At 35.0% G+C, this 17,374-nt stretch overlaps 1 protein-coding gene across 4 annotated transcripts in view; it reads left to right on the forward strand.

The window, feature by feature from the left end:
* LRCH1 (leucine rich repeats and calponin homology domain containing 1) overlaps window positions 1-17,374 on the forward strand; it is a 125,328-nt gene that overhangs the window by 77,676 nt on the left and 30,278 nt on the right. For 2 of the 4 annotated variants that reach the window (XR_015261676.1, XM_086771842.1), the window contains exons 10-16: window positions 2,497-2,564; window positions 3,635-3,721; window positions 6,436-6,472; window positions 7,076-7,189; window positions 9,009-9,056; window positions 10,281-10,353; window positions 14,988-15,092. Coding sequence is in view for 2 of the 4 variants with exons in the window: in XM_086771842.1 (XP_086627968.1) it covers window positions 2,497-2,564; window positions 3,635-3,721; window positions 6,436-6,472; window positions 7,076-7,189; window positions 9,009-9,056; window positions 10,281-10,353; window positions 14,988-15,092 (532 nt within the window). In the remaining 2 variants the exon portion in view is untranslated. The remainder of the gene's footprint in view (window positions 1-2,496; window positions 2,565-3,634; window positions 3,722-6,435; window positions 6,473-7,075; window positions 7,190-9,008; window positions 9,057-10,280; window positions 10,354-14,987; window positions 15,093-17,374) is intronic. The other 2 variants (XR_015261677.1, XM_086771843.1) reach the window with 1 other exon arrangement.

Below are 17,374 nucleotides of genomic sequence, written 5' to 3' on the forward strand. Positions count from 1 at the left end.
CAAGTTTGTGACAATTTTAAATGGGGGGAAATATCTTTAGTACTTTCATAAGTATAGAGCAAGCAGGAATGACAAACTGCAGACATTTTAATGAATAAGAGACTGCAATTTATATTCATTGTCAAAAAATATAGAAGGCAAAATAAGCAGGTAGATTTAAAGTGGTTATAATTAATCTAGGAGGTCAATTTACCCATAACTCTTTCTAGTATGTGTGAGAATTATCCTTGAACTATGTTTGAGGCTTTAAGAAAAAGAAGCAGACATGTTCTCTGCTGTTTGTTTTATATTTTGAATTGAGTCCTTTTTTGCATTTTTTACATTATAAAATACAAGAAGACTTTCAGAGTTAACTGTGGTGGCTAAAGTTGTGAAATAATGTCACAATGTTAAAATACATTTTTCTTAAATGTTTTAAAATTATAATAGAAATTGAGAGATCTTTAAAGACAAATTATATCAACTCTAAAATAAAGTCTCTTATTCTAGGAACCTACCTCTTACAAGATTTGGCAACTGCCTTTCTTGATGGATTTTGGGAGTGTACACTGACTCTGTTACGAACATTGTAGATGCTGTAGGTGATAGGAAAGTGTATTTGAATAATTGTGTGCGCATTTGTGTGTATAACAAAACATATGTGTGTGTGTGTAAGAAAACACAGGTTATCCACAGCAGAACCTTCCCTCCACACCACTTTATATACTGAGAAGCATGACACTATATGGGATGGAATGGCCCTTTGGCCAATTTGGGTAAACTATCCCAGCTGTTGCCTAATGAGTAAACAGCCACAGGGGCCACCAGCTCCAGTTCCTCTCCCAGCTCCAGCCAAAATTAACTCTGTCCTAGCCAGAACCAGGACAGATGTGTTTACTTTATGTTTCCTGTCCTTGTTCTTCTCGCTTCGTCATCTTGATTTTCAGTAGTGTACCATTTGAAGACTTACTCCCTTGGGAATGTCCTCTATCATAATAAGGTAATGTTTTCTGAAATAATGTGTTGCAGACACTGCTTCAGTAAAATATAGGTTACTACATTGAATTTCAGTATGAGAATATTTCCAGAGTGAGCAGTTTAATTTCTTTTAAATTTGATGTCTTAACATTATGGCAGTTGAGATCAGCAGTTGTTGACTTGAAGAGGTTGCACATCCATTTTATTCTGAGGATTTTTAACTCAGGGTATTTTCCTTCTTGTGCTGATTTCTGAGTCTGTTGTGTTCTCTGGTTTATATTTGGTTTATATTTAGTCATGTACTAGAATCCCTTTTGGGACAGTGGAGGGTCTTCTAAAATTGAAATTCTGGTTAGCCAAACCATACATAAAATCAGTACAATTTGCAGTGCAAAAGAGGAGGTTAGGCTTGGAGGATTTTGCAATTTTTCAAATGTTAGTCCTAATTTATGTGGCTTTATTTATCTTATCTAAGTAATTATACCTAGAGACTGTGGATCACCTTCTAGAATAAGTGCTGTGTTTTTGTTGTCTTATGATATATCCCATTCTTATGGGAAAAATCATATATTTCATTCCTGTAAGGAGAAGAAAAAAGAACTGCTTTATTTATTCTGCTGGAGAATGAGCCATCTTTGGGGAATGTCAGAGAAGCTGGTACACTCTTCAGTGACACATCTGGCAGAGTTGGATAATATTTATTGGTACAGGGTGATGCGACTGATGTGCCAAATGCATGACACCAAAGAGGATAAGCCTCTCTGTTTTCTGCTGTTCATTCTCTGCTACTACAAGTGCACATCCATTCTGAGAGCTTCTGTCTTTACTGGCAGCTGAGCTACTTCAGTGTGTTCTTGCCTGTCTGAGATGAAAGAGAAAAGAAAATTGCAAAGCACCAAATGGAATCATAACAGAGAGGCATGTTTTCTAATAAGTAGCACTTTATAGTTAGAGGTAGGCTCTAATTTGTACCTACATTGAACCCAAAATAACTGGCTGACTGATAGGAATTGTTGCACACAGTTTCTGTTCTGATTTGTTTTTGGTTTTTTTTAAGAAATTATTAATAACTGTAAAAATGGTCAAGTAGGAGTCCTGTTAATAATTATGGATGAAGGACATAATTGCTACTGTTCGCATATTTGGAATTTCCTTGCTCTGTAAACAAATCTGGCTGTGGGAGGAGAGCAAGTAAGGGGAGGGTTAGGGTCATGCTTAATTGAAGCATTGTTTGCGTACACCAGAAAGGCACACATGGAATCTGGGACACAGAGTAAAGAATTCTCATGCTGCTTGACTTTCTTTTTACAGTTAAAGGAGGGTAAGGGCTGTTGACCTCAATAAAATCTCAACAGCGGTAGAAGCTCTTGTAATCGGTATATCAAAAAAGTAGAATAAGGAGTGGAGTAGGAATGTTGGATTGCTTCAAGTAGCTACTCTAAACTGTTACGTTTAATTAGGCCAGCGCTGAGTCTGAAAGCAAAATTTATCTGCCTACTTCATTGCAAAGTTCAGTTCTCAATATCACTTTACTTACAGAGCAGAGCAGCAGAGTGTGATGAACTATTGAGAATAGAAGAGGACGCACAATGGCAAACAGACGAAATGTAAGTATGTTTTATATATCTGTAAGTAACTAGCTGTGTTATTTAATTAGATTGAACAGAATGGGCATTTCCATATCAGTTAATAATTTTGTAGACTTGGAGGCATGACAGAAGCACAGCATTGCACTTAGTGTGTACTTTTGTCTTACATATTATTGCCAAATAGAGTCGATGTTATATTACAACTAATTCATTTGTATGCACCAATAATGCTGTAATTTTTTAACCTATGTAGAATGCAAGCTTTTAACTAGATATTTTGATATTTAGCCTGTTAATGGCATTGGTAAAAAAAAATTATAAAAACTTATAGGATCTAAATTCAATGTACATTTTAAAAATTTAGATTTAATCGGAAATCTCTCAGTCTTTTTTCTTCTTTTTGTCATAATTTTAACCCTGAAGCAATCATTAATATATAGACATTAATTCAAGAGCAGAGCAAGTAAACATCAGTTGTTGAGGAGAGTGCATAAGAAAAGGGGATTTAGCATGACAGTGTACTGTGAAGTTGTCATTAAGCAGAATAGTGGCATCCTATACATTTTAAAAACAAAAATTAAAGGAAGAGAAGAGTAAGTACTTTCTGAGAGAGCCTTATTGGCAGAACTAACAAGTGATTGTGTTTCTAAACCCCCAAAAGAATTACAAATGTTGACAAGCAAAAGAAAGCATGCTGATCCTTTAAAGTAACTGTATGTAGTCCTTATGTTAAAACAGTGTATCTGGTGAGCACAGTTAATAAGAGTCAAATATTGGTAAGTAAATTTTCAATTTTAGAAGTCAGTCTCTTTTACTGAAATGCTAAAAGTTTTAGTTCATCACGTTTGTTTATGTATGTGTTTATTGGGTTGGGGGGCTTTGTAAGGGACAAAGTGCTGAAGAATTTTTTCAGAATAAACTCTTTCTGTGAATTCAGCACATACTGTTGTGCACAAAGGCTACTTCTTTTTTTCTCTCTATAGTATTTGCATGCCAGTTGGAAGATACAGTTCACAAATTGAAATTGAGTCTACACTTGATAATTGCTGTTGTACCTCTTTTTTGAATGTTTTTGTTTTCTGTTATAGAATAAATTTACCAGAAGAACAAACTATTGATATAGCAATAATAGAACAACTAAGAGAAGCAGTAGATTTATTACAAGATCCCAACAGGTATGCTTACTATAGCTGGTGTGTTAATGTCATGTATTTAAAATTTTTGTGAATGATATTGGAATTCTTCTTTAACTGATAATTGAAAGTTCTCTGGAATTGAAAGTTCTCTGGTGCTTTTTTAGCATACTGCTGTTTTTCAGGAGGTGCTTAGATAGTTAAGAAGGAAACTTACATTTTATCTCTCTGAGTATCTAGAGAAGATCCTCCATAAATTAGGAAGGATTTCAAGTTTGAAAGAAACCTGAATTTAAAGGTGGAGACAACTTACCGTTCATTTTGTGTACACTACTGTGATTTTCTGAAGTTTTGTCTAGGATAGTCGCATTTGTTTCTAGGGACTATAAAGTCCTCTCTATTTACTAATGCCTGGTGTATTTTGAGGGGATTGGAGAAGGTCATCTGGCCCAGCTTCGTCTCACCTCAATGGAGCACTTAAAGGAGGCGTTTGAATTAGTTATGGAGTTTCTGTAGTCTCCCTCTGAAATCAAAAGGAGGAAGAGGAAGAGGCAGCTAGAGAAACTTATTTAGGTTTTGCCTGACTACAGAAGGCAAGGTTTTATAATTTAGGTGCTTGTTTTAAGTGGCTAAAGTCAGGTGGAATGACTCTGAATCTGCGAATAAAAAAAAAAAGAATAAGTACTTAAAAGAAAATAACCACTTTTTCTACTGGAAAAGGACCACTTTTTCACCTAGCAGACGTTTGGAGTTTTTTAGGACAGAAATACTCTCCTGTTAGGATTTCTAGAGAGGCAATTATCTGGCTTTGTTTTGAATCATCTGAAGAATACTTGAATTCTTGAATAATATACTAAATATTTGAATCAAGTAGCTTTGCTTAATAAAAAGTCATACAAATTAGGAAAGTTTTTTTAGTTCCTGGAGTTTCCGTGGGATGGTATACCATGGCTTCTGCACCTCATATGAGGCTCTTTACTTTGTGAGAGAAGTGTTTTAATTAAAAAAGGAAAAAGTCTGGCTTGGGGAAAGGAAAAAAAAAAAAATCAGCTGTTAGTCTTATAAATTTTCTCATTTTGTGTTTTGTCAGACGTTGCCCCAGTATTTCCTGCATATTTATTTTTTCTTGTTAAATGCAAAAGAGCAACAAAATACAGAAAATTAATCTGTTTCTCCATGCATATTCAGATATACTTCCACAGTGTATTTTTTTATACACTGTAGTAAATTTGAAATACGGCTTTTAAAAATGGCTAATCATGTAATACATGTCTATATTTTTCTACTGTTTTTTTATATAGTGTTGAGACTGGGTTTTTTTTTGTGGCTGTACTTTCTAATCTTAAAATACAAGTATTTATTTTTAATTTACTAAGCACTATATAAGCTTTTCAGTGTATATCTCCTGTATGTTAATATACAGACTGACCCACCAAGATACACTTGGGTGCCTAATACTTGCTAAATGATACTGTAGACTTTCAGTCCTCTCGGCCATAAGTTCTTCATCACTGCTTTATAATTACTGGATTACATGGCAGTTTCTTATATACTTTCATTATAGAAAGCAGTGTGAGAAAATGTTGGTTTTCTTCCTGAATAGTTTTTGTGTCCTTATCCAGATCCACAACAGAATTTAAATGCTTCCATTGCTCCTTAGTTAAGATGCACAAAAGCCTTCGTGTGCTTTTAACTTAAACATAGAGCATGTCAAAAAGTATACCTTTCCCCAAAGAGGTTTCCTTTATCCATCAGTGTAACTCTAATTACCTTGTCAGGATAAACTAGTTGAAATAACCAAATCTAGCCAGAATCCTTATCTGACACTGAAGGCCATTTAAGTGTTAAAAAGAGAAACCTGATGTGCACTGACTAGAGTTCAGTATAGAGCATATCAGCTGGAGCTATTTTCACTAATGGATATGACTCTTAAACTTGTAAAATGCTTTGCCTGTTACTGTTGTCCTAGTGTTCTGCAGAGTTTGAAGTCTGTATACCCTGTGTGTGTATAAGCAGCATTTTATTACTGGAAAGAAAAAAATATTTCAGACTCAACCTTTTTCAGTATTTTTGGATTATTGTTTCAGATTCCTATATTCCCTTTCCTGTATTCACTGCTTTCTTTCAGATCGCTGTCTGTTGTGAAATTATTATTGCACTGCTTTATTTTCACCCATTGTAAATTAGAATATCTAACCAGAGCTGTGACTTCTATTTGGACACAAAGTGGTAGAAGTTAGATACAGAGACCTACAGTCTTCTAGATAATGGCATAGTTGTTGATAGTAAACAGGTCCTTTTGTTTTGATACAAGCCATTACTCAGGGTGACATTTTGCAGAGGAAAGCATTAAAGTTGCTTTGACTGAACTGGTGATAGTGAAGCATCAAGAGGCATTTGAAAAAGTTGTTAAGGGATAGCACTGAACAGGTTAGAACCATGACTATAAAAGTGTTTCATATATCCATTTTTTTTTTTTTTGAAATTAAATACTGAACGGAATGGTTACCAATGCTATACCCCAGTGCAATGTTTTTATTTCAGACCTTGCAGATTAAGCGTGGATATTTCAGAGAGCAGTGGTGTGAAGCTGTATCCCATGGAAGCAGCAACAGCTTTAGAATTTCAGGAGTCTACAGTAAAGTGTGTTTATCTACCTTTTTTAGAAGAAAAAAACAATGCATTTGTTAGATTCATTGTATTCAAATTTCTACAAAATTAATGACATATTTTCATTTGTTTATCTTTATACATAGCAGTCAAATGCAGATGGAGATGTCTTCTCTTGGTCAGGTACGTTAATGAGTGTACTATTACAAAATACTTGGTGGGGGGAAAGACAGGAAGTGAGCCAACAATTTAATGAATTATTAATCTAATGAGTAAGGATAGTGGGATGAGTAGGTTGGAGGATGAAACTAATTATTCTTTAACATTTTTATGGAATTTTTTGAATGTGTGTATATATAAAATTTTTCTGGGTTTATCGGTTACTTTTTCATCTTAGGGTTTTTTTTTTCCCCCCCATGTGTGGCTTTCATGTATGCCAGTTCATAGTTCAGCTATGCATACTCATCTACCATCCCATCCCTCTATCTCCCTGTTCTGGTGTAGGAGAACAGCCTGTTCATTAAGGATAACACAAAAATATTTTGTAAATTGAAAATCAGTGTTTTCCCAGAGCACTGTCACTATTGTTACGGAGTGCAAATAAAGTATGATTTTGAGTTTTACAGTATGATATATGCTACTTATTATTTGATCTGTATCTGCTTACATCTTTGTTTGCTTTTCATCACAGTATGTGTAAGAAATACTTCTGAGGTAATGTTATGCAAAAAAATATGTAGATCTATTTCCAGTGATATACAGTCTAAAATGTTATTTATCTTACAGAGAGAAAATGCTGAAGAGGAACTAGAATTTCAGAGGAGGAGGGAGTTGATTATGGAGAAAGCAAAGCCTGAAGTGAGAACTTGTGAACAGGGTGAAAAATGGTCATTGAGTCAGGTATGGAGGTGTCTAGATGCAGTAAGTGTGGAAACATTTGTAATAGATACTGTGTTCTCTCTATTTGTGTGTGTAGATAATAATGGGTTTAGGCCCGTTGGTGGGCTTTTGGGGTGTGTTTTTGTTCTGTTTTGTTTTTGTTTGTTTGTGGGGTTTTTTGTTTGTTTTTTTTTGGTGTTTTTTTTTTTTGTTGTTGTTGTTTTTGTTTGTTTGTTTGGGGTTTTTTTGCCTTAGCATGAATCTCAAGATTTGGCTCTAAATGGGAAGTTGTTTAAGACCTATCCCTGAGGAAAAAACTGATATAATGAAACTAATATAAGTCTTTTCTTCCAATTAACACTGTAGTGGTTGTATTCCCCTGGAAAACATAAGTCACCTCAAAGTTAGATTTTCATTAAAATGAAACACCTGATTCCCCTTCCCATTTATCCCAAATACTGTTGTTGTTACATAATCTGCCAAATTTTTGTTAACAGCAGTATTTTTAATGTTTAATACTACAAACAGGCTGTATATAGCTTGAGATGATAGTTTGAAGGTTCAAAAAAATATTTTAAGTTTTGTGTACATTGCAATGATCTAGAAATTAAAAACTGTCAAAAAATTTGGTGCATATGTTATTATTTCAGAACTTACTTGTGTAGGGTTTTTTGTGACTGCTTTTGCAAGAAGATTCTGAGAAAAAAAATTACATGATATTCTGTCTATATTCGTCATACCTTAGTATGGTCTATTTTATTCAGACATAGGTGGAATCTGGTTTGTCTTGATGCTTTTCAAATATTCTTATGTATAATCATCATTACCATCAATTATTCCTATGGTATCCTTGTGACTTTGTTAGTTTTGCCTTTGTTTTTTCTTTAAAGTATCGAATGCAAAAAGATTGAGTTTATTTATCTCTTCCGTTAGATTGTTGTCCATTGAGGTTACCACACTTTATTTGGAACAGTTCTTACTTCATTCTTGAGGTGAACAGATGAGGCTAATTCAGTGACAAAACGTGTGTGGTCTCTGTATCTTGATGAACTGTTTAACAAGTACGCTGCTGATTCACTTTCAAGAACCTTTTAAAAAGAAGAAATAAATTTTCCTGAACACTTGTAGAGGGCCTGATCTGGACTGTTTTATGCAGGTGAAAGCACTAGGCCCGTTCCATGAAATGGAAACACATCTTACAAGAGCAAATTTTTAATTGTGCTACGTTCTGTATAGTACAGTAAGCACTTATGTTACTACTTGTGTTACTAAATTAATTCAGTTTAGCATAAATTCAGGATTCTGACTAGCGATCTACATGCTGTGAGAGAGATTAGGCCTGCAACATAGGCATAACTAGTAGGTCTGTCACAAGAACAGACCTAATAGCATGCTTATAACGTAAGGTATGTTATATTGCAGTTAGAAAATGTATTCCTTACAGAATATTTCTCTCGTCAAATCTATATTTAAAAAAAAAATCTATATTTGCATATTAAACTCTGGGTGATAGTTTAATTGCAAAATCTGTGAAACAAAATTGGATACTGCGTTTGAATCAACAGACATTAAAATCTTAAAAATGCAGTTCTAATCAGTTACGATCGAAACTAAAAAATGAATGACGAGTCTGCACGAATAATTTCCACAAGGTTTTTTAATGTTGTTCAACTAACGATAAAAGTATTTATTATTAATGAAAATTAATTGTTTCAATGAAGTATTAACGTGTATATGAGTATCATGAGTAAATAACCAGTTGTGATACATCACTAATATAGCTGCTGAAATGGTCTTCTCACTCTCCCTTTTTTTTTTTTTTTTTTCCCCAAACATGCAGAATGATCTAATTGTTTGGAATTCAAGTGGGCAAACCTCTCACAATGAGGTAAGATGCTAGTGCCATTTATTTGTCTCTTATATATTTTATATGATTGGTTCATATACTAGATGAAGCATATAAATGAAGCACAGAAAATATCACTGAGCTCATCACTTGTGCTTATTTGGTTTATTTGACCTGTAGTTTATTCTTGTTGTCGTAAGGATTTACTAGGGTATAAAAAATGCACTTTCTGTTAAGCCTATTTCTGAGTTACGTAGTTTAGTATAACACATATAATTTTTTTACATTTTGTTCATTCTGCCACACTTTCTTTTTTTTTTTTTTACTCTTCCTTGTTCCACAAGAGTTTCTGTTTATTTCGGTGCAATTTCTTTTTGTCATATCCTTGATTGGTTTTCAAAGAGGAATCTGATTTTATTGATCCTATCACTTTCACAGTGTGAATTGCTGCAGAACATCAAACAGGGAAACTGTAGGGAGCTCCCTAAGGAGATTTTTTTTTTTCCCTTAGTATTTTCTCTGGAGAAAAAGAGCCTCTCCCTCTACATTGCACTGTGTATGAGCATCTTGCAAATTCATGAGCACCCAGCCACTTTCCACCAGTCTTGGTGATGGGAGTCCTATAGTTCCTGGCTTCCTGAGGAATCAGTTTTTCAATAGGATTCCCATTATGGAGTTTGATTGTTGAACACTTTCTGTGTTACCGTTGGTGGTGTGATGATTACACCTTGCCTTCTCCTGTATGCTCTACTGCATTCTTCCTGCTGCAACTGTTAGCCTAGCTCAGGGTCAAGGCTGATCCTGCTCTGAAGTGTATGCCTAACTTCCTCTTTTCTGCTTTTTAGGCAGAAATTCAGTGTTGCATGGAAAAATACCATGCAGGATGGTAATTAATTCTGTGAAAAAATAAATGTATCTAAGGAAGAAACCGTATCTTTGCTTTGTTTTTCTGAATGTACTATGGCACCAGAATGTATCTTTGATGTAACCAAGTGATTACTGGGAGAAAACTGAGAAATAACTGAAGTTATTTATGGCTATGGGGAATATCCTGCAGTCTTTGGTCAGAAACTTGTGTTTTCCTTAAAAAGAATAGGATGGAATAAAAAAGGAAGATTATAATAGGTTTGAAGCTATATTGTGATCAAATTATGGTGGAATAGTTGTGGTATGCAGTATTGTTAACTTTTGCATTTTATACAGTCAGTTGTGCTGAGATATTCTGGATGTTACTCTTACTTAGATTTATGTTCTTGAATTACACAGAACAAGGATAAAAGTCCAACCATGTCTCCTACTACAAACAACACAATCCCTTTTGGCCTGAAGCCACGATCAGGTAATGTGGGAAAGAAAATTAACCAATTTGTGTGCACTTTTTTTTTACATCTATGTTATTAATAGATGACTGTATTTTTTTTTTCTTAAGAAGGCAGTGATGAAACACTTTCTGTACAAGAGTTAGAAGAATATTAGAATGTTTTAAAGTTATAGATTTGAATCAAGATTAGATTTGTAACAAGTATGTAGTTGGCACATTATATATGGATCAGTTTTCATCCCTTACTAATAAATTAGGTGTTTTATAAAATTAGAAGTTTGTATGTTTAAAAAAATGTGTATATGTATATAAATACACATATTATATATACGTACACATCTATATCAACTGTGCTGGCATACTAATTGGAATACGATTTTTGCTTAATTGGTATGTAATGATACAGTTTAGATTTTGTTGAATAATCTGTGTGAATAATTAGGCTTGTTTGGAAAGTTCTTATGCATTGCTCTGAAAATTGCACATTGCAGTGAGTCTTTCAGTAGTTACACTTGTGCAAGGATCAAGCATTATAGGAAGATTAGATGTCTACTTCAGCCAGCAGCTGAGTTTAATGAATTTGCAATGCATTGAATCTGCACAACCATCAATCTTTTAACAAGCAACCATTTATTTATTTATTTTTTTTAAATAAAAACCCCAAACTCCCCCAAAAACTATAGATGTATTTGAGGGCTTGGATAATGACTTCAGTTAAAAATAGGATTTAGCTACAGGATTAAACTCAGTTTTTATCTTCTCTGTGCTGAGGTACTCAATATTTTAAGTCATCTCACATCACCTCTAAAGAATAACTGTAGGTTTTTCAGTATGTTTCAGTATCCTAAGACTGTAATTCTGGTTTCTTGCATTCACCACAAACGCTTTTAATCAAATGCTGGTAAACCACTACAAGCTTGTAGTTTCCATAACAAAATATCTTGGCAATAATGGCAGCAGTTTCATATTTGAATGTTTAAGAAATTGTACCCATAGATTTGGTTTTTTTTTTTTTTTAAATTAAAAAGCAAAGAAAATTGTATTGAATCATCCTTGTTTCAAAGTGGATATTTTAAATTTCTGCTGTAGTTATGATACACAGTTTGACAGATCTGTTCAGTTCCACTTCTCAGTTTATTGGACTGTTAAATTCTATCTCTATTCTTGTACGTTCCTGATGCGTTAGAGATGATATTATTTCTCTGTGTATTTAAAGTATGGGTTGAATGATGAGCAAATGGGTCCTTTCAGGATTTGGGAAAAATAAAGAATTATTACTCAATGTTTTACTGTGAGGGAGGTGAGACACTGGAACAGGCTGTCCAGCGAAGCTGTGGATGCTCAGTCCCTAGAAGTGTTCAAGGCCAGATTGGATGGGGCTTTGAGCAACTTTGTCTAGTGGAAGATGACCCTGCCCAAGGCAGGGGAGTTGTAACTAGATGATCTTTAAATCCTTTCCCAGACAATCTGTTCTATGATTCTATAATATTGCACAGTCCAGTGGCAACATTGCCATATCACCATTGGGAGAAAGATGTGTGAAGGCAAACAGGCCCATGCCGTGTTGTTGCTTTGACAGTATGTAGCCTGTGTTCTGCTGGGCTGCCAGTAGAATCTGTTGCTGGGGACTGGAAGCAGCATTGTGGAAGAGAATGCAAGACTTCTTGTTCAAGTGTTAGTTTAACATGCTCTTCCAAATCTTGATGTATCAGTGTGCCAGGATGGCCTTTACTTAATGACTGTAATAGGTCAGGGCAAAATAGCCTAGTGAATCTTGTTTTAGAGGATTTCTAGGAAGCCTGGATTGCAATGGTTGCAGTCATTTGCAACAAATCCTCTAAGTCCTGTGATGGAAGACCAGATGTGCCCAGCTCCTACAATTCTTCCCCTGTTTATATTGCAACTGTGTATAGCCTCATTAAATACCAAAGTCAGCTGGTTATAATCTGTTGATTTTCTGCATAGTAGCAATTCAAATTCATATATTTGAATTGCTTTGAGTATGCCAGTACTATAGTGTCTTTTGGTCACAGCTATGGGTTGCAGAAAACTCGAAAATCTGAATTTATTTTCCTTTCTGTATCATTGCTACATATTTATCAACGTAGAGCCATTACTGCACAATCTGTCACCTCATCACATCCAGTTTCAGTCACGTTACCTTAAATTTATGCCATGGTAACATAAGGGGATTTGGCAATAGTAAAACTTTAGGTCCAGCTTTAATAAAAAGACAGTATATTAGCTATTTACCACAATGTAACAAAATGAAACCTTACAAAGCAGTAATAAAGCTGTATAGTTTCCTCTCCTGCTCCCACCCTAGAATTACTCTAAAAGTAGTATTAAAATTTGTTTTGCTAACACATAAGAATAATTTACAGATAGAAGTAATACATGACTGAAAATACTGGCTTGTTTGTGAATACTCCTGTTTTTCCCCTTAAAGCTGATTAGCTTACCGTGTCTCTGATTTCTTCACTGTATTTCCTTTAAAGCTTCGTACAAGTTTTGTGTGAGTTTGAACCATCCTATCACTGTCTGAATTTGTGCTTGTTAATTATATACTGCTTTGTTGCCCTGGAGCTGAGCTGGTCGAGGGGTCCAGCAATTCTGTGATCCAGGAAAGTTTTTCAGCTCATTTTGTAGTTTATTTTAATAGCTTTTTTCATTTAAGCTCTTCATGGCCTTAGGGTAAACTGTAAAACTAATTGGAAATGAGATTTAGCTATTTAACTTTATTAGAGCTACCATCTGAATGACTTGGTTCTATAAATCTTCTAAATATGAGTGCAAGATTAAAAGAACGTTAAAATGTTCTGAAATGTGTACATCATGCTCTCTGCAAAAAATAGTGGCAGATTTTAAATGAAAATATATGCAACCATACCTTTCTGAAATTTGACAGTTTATTTTCACTGTAATGATTTTTGTCTGTTTTAAATGAGTGTTGGTTTTTATGTGACATCCCGCCAGCCTCCCATCACCATTTCATAATGTTTTATGTCGCTTGGAAAGGTGAATATAAACTGTTATAGATTTCTGTGTGTAAACTTCTTGAACATACACAAGTGAAAGTGCTTCCAGAGGATAAACCACAGTTGCTTAAACTTCTGTCCTGGTACATACTACGTTAGTGTATACGTGTTCAGGACTTAAGGTCTTTTTATTCTTTCATTTTAAAGCTAGGCAAAACATTGTGAAAATTCATATCTGGTGACTGACATGCTACCCAAGGAAAATGTTTTGAAAGATAATGAATGTGTTTTGACTTGACAGATTCTTTTCAAGGGTCGGATGTTTACCTAGAAGGTAAAAAGAGAGAGGATTTTTTTTTTTTAATTTTTCAGAATATTTCCTTCTGTATTTTAAATACCATAATAGAGTGTAGGCTTCTCAAATTGACATTAGTTTTGAAAACCTCAAAAAATTACTGTTGAAGAGAACCAATAATTACAAGTTTTCTTAGAACCGTAGTTTTGCTCTGGGGAAGTGCTTTTGCTCTGAAGGAGAATAACTCAAAATAGTTAATAAACTTAAACTTTTTGCTTGATTCATGAATCAATTAAAATGTTCAGAGTGGTGCTAATTGTCAAAACTGAGCTGAAGGATGAAAAGCAGAATGGATGGAGAATAGGGACTGTATTGCTGTACAAGTTTAGCTCCACAATGAGTTGCTGGGTGGTCATGAGCTGTAGGCCTGACATGCTTTTACAGTCATCTGGTGAATAATCTCCAGACTCTGTTGCAGCTTTGTGGAAATGTGCAATTTTGCATGCTTTAGGGAGCCCAGTTGGGTCATTGCTGAATTTATGCTTGTTGGAAAACCCTCTAGAGTGCAGGTCTCCCAAGGCTTGTGGTGCAAACTCAGAATCACTCTTTGGAGGTATTGTGTGTCTGTTCTTGTCACTGGAAAGGCTGTACAAGTTGCGGAGGACCAGAACTTTCCTAGGGTGGTGGGCCCGTTGTAGTTTTGGACTTACTGCTGGGGGAGTCAGCAGGAAATAATAGTAGTGCTGCATGTACTGTTAAGTGAATTAAAACAAAAGGAAAACATCTGTAGTACTTGTACTTACAGGACATATTTCAACAGAAGAGAACTCAAGGGATAATGTTGCTACTTATCAAAATCAGCTAGGAATTTGTAATCTAATAATGTTTTCATATGGATGTGTAAATTGTCTTTGTCTTTGGGGGAGGAAGTGTTCTTATTACACACTTACAAAAAATACCAAAATGCTTATTCTCTGAACTTTTCATTGCTGAAACTTCACAACTGATGAGTTTATCTCCTGAATCACGGAGTCAAGGGTTTTGTCAGTCTGTAATGAAAAATTTATGGGTACTTTTTCTTAAAACTTGGTTGTAAACAAGTTCTGTGAAGTGCTATGGTTACAATGATCTTGCTAAGCTTAACTGCACATATAATGTATTATTTGCAAGTACTAACATATAACTTTTCATTCTTCTTATTCTGCACCATCTTTCATTCTTTTCTCAAAAATTACACATTTTGTATTAATCACCTTTGAATTACATCTTTGTCATTACCATACGATCCTAATGCCATATATGAAATGCTGCTGCCCCTTTATCCCCCCTTCGGTCCTTACACCTCCATGGCTGGACTGGCTATCAATCCCCTCCAGCAGACCCATCCCTCAGTCTTCCTCCTATCTCCTTCAACACACTTACACAGGCACAAACATGGGACAACTTTAGCTACAGTATCCCATCTGAAGGAGACAGTGACAATGGTAGGTGTTACATATATAATTTACTTAATTTTGTGTTGTCAGAAACCTGAATAGATGGCAAGTGCCCACTGTGACTAAGCATGAAAGACAATACTCTTAAGGGAATGTTTAAGATTAAATGCCTCAGAGGATGCACCTTAATTTACTGTAGAATATGTTGTATCAAAAGTGAATGAAGACTGTCTCTGTGTTCAAGTCTGGCAAAAACAACTTTTCCCATGATATTCCAGTCTAAGAACTATTTCAAATACAGGTTTATTTACTTTTTTTACTTTTAAAGGTTTATAAAGTTGTACTCAAACAGTAATTAATTTTGCTACTGTCTTCTTCGCATTTTTTTATTTGTGATTTTTTTGATAGATACTGACTTAATAAAAATATCCTACTACCATCTGCAGTTATTGATGCAAGTTCATAACTAAATTAGAAGAGGAATCTATGAAGAAACAAAGCTGAAAGAATCAGCTAAACAAAAATTTCTTTCCAATATAAACTGTTAGTAAGCTGTCAGACTTCTCTGTGCAAACTTCTCTGTGCATAATGAAGGCCAGGTAAATTAGTGGACTTTGTTACTGCTGCATTTGCTTTGTTTTTCTCCAGGATGTTACTGCCGTAGTACATTGAGTCACGGCACTAATATGCAAGGTTGGACATGTTTGGGCTATCAGGGTCTTATACCCCATTAACAGTTAAATGTCAGATGGAAAATACAGAACCTAGAGTATTCAATTGTTTATAAATATTTGATAGGCAGGTGTACTTGGTTTTGAAGTAGGACTATTGTTCTCCCAGTGGCCCTAAATTAGAAGGGTGTTTAGGTATTAGAAGGCAGAGAAACTGTTAAAAGCATCACACTGAAACCAAGACTGCAAATCTTGAATGGTAAATGCTAACATTTAGTTTAGAATGCCTGCATTCTTAGTTCAGTTCATTACTTGACAATACTCAGAATTGTCACAGTGTTCTTGATTATGAAACCATAAAAGACGGCATGTGTAAGGAATCAACTTTGTAAAGGAAATTAGCATGGAATATAAGAATTGTGGTAACGGTAAGTTGAAAAACTGAATTTGGTTCATGACGATGTGAAGCTCACTTGACGTTTCAGTGATGAATGTTCTAACAGAGAAAGCTAGAGGTACTTCTAGTAGTGCAGAATTTTGTCTGTTAATGTAGATTTGTTACTGTTTTACTCTTCTAAATGGAATGAGCAGTACAGACTAGTGTGTGCTTGAGCATATGGGACAGATGAGATTTGAATGACATGAGAAATCTAAGCCAAATGCAAATACTAGTGCTCTTTACCTTGGGTTGTTACAACACAAAACTGCTTTGACAACTTTTTTTTTTTTTTTTTTTTTAAATCAGGACTGTTGCCTTTCTGTTTAGAGTTTGTTATCTGGGGCTAAGTTTGTTATCTAATCTGTATCTTCCTATAGCAGGAAGTAAAATGGGCCAGAGCCCATTCTCTGGCACTGAGGTTAGCTGGCACAGCATGATTCAAATCCATGCCTTAAGCACTCTTACTTTCCAAAACAATTTGGCTGCGTTTAAGCTGCCTTTGGGGAATGTCCTTTGCCCATACTATTCCTTGAGCTATTGCTAGACGTTTCCTAGAAGAGAGGTGGGTTTGCGCTGACCAAAACTGTACCAGGAAGCAACAACGTTAACAGTGTCGGTGTGTGCAGACCAGTGCTGAGGATCCATGCACTAGCCCTGTTTAGCTTGCTAGTGTAGTTGTAGCCTTTGATACAGAAATAACATGCATCAGCGTGGCATCTTAGTACTTCGTATCATCTTTAATGTAAGTATCTGTCAACAGCTCTGTACTAGAGGAGGCTAAGCCCTGAATTTCCCTGAGGTTGTAAGGCTTGGAACAGACAGGTCTGCCAAGACCGATGTCCCTACCATTGTGGAGGCTTTGGTTTAGCAAATGACTCTGTGTAACTACTTCACTGTTACTTAAATTTGAACAGAATAAATCAATCAAAGAGAAATCTAACTATAACCTTTAAGCTTGACTTAATCTCTGCCTGTCATTAGTACAACCTTCTTCTTATCTATTATTTTTAGAGTCAGATTAAATAATTTTGTTGTTTACCTGAAGGATAGTGTTGTCAAACTAAGTGCTTGGGACACTAAATTACTTGATATGCTATAAATAGTGCACCTGTGTGCATTATAACTCAGTACAAAAATGAAAATTTTCACAAGGAAGTTTGTCCTTGACTGTGGTATGTTGAATACATATTGTTTTATTAACTATTGTTATATTATTATTA

Source organism: Chlamydotis macqueenii, chromosome 1, assembly GCF_036417535.1.
Source record: "Chlamydotis macqueenii isolate bChlMac1 chromosome 1, bChlMac1.mat, whole genome shotgun sequence".
Lineage (NCBI taxonomy): Eukaryota > Metazoa > Chordata > Aves > Otidiformes > Otididae > Chlamydotis > Chlamydotis macqueenii.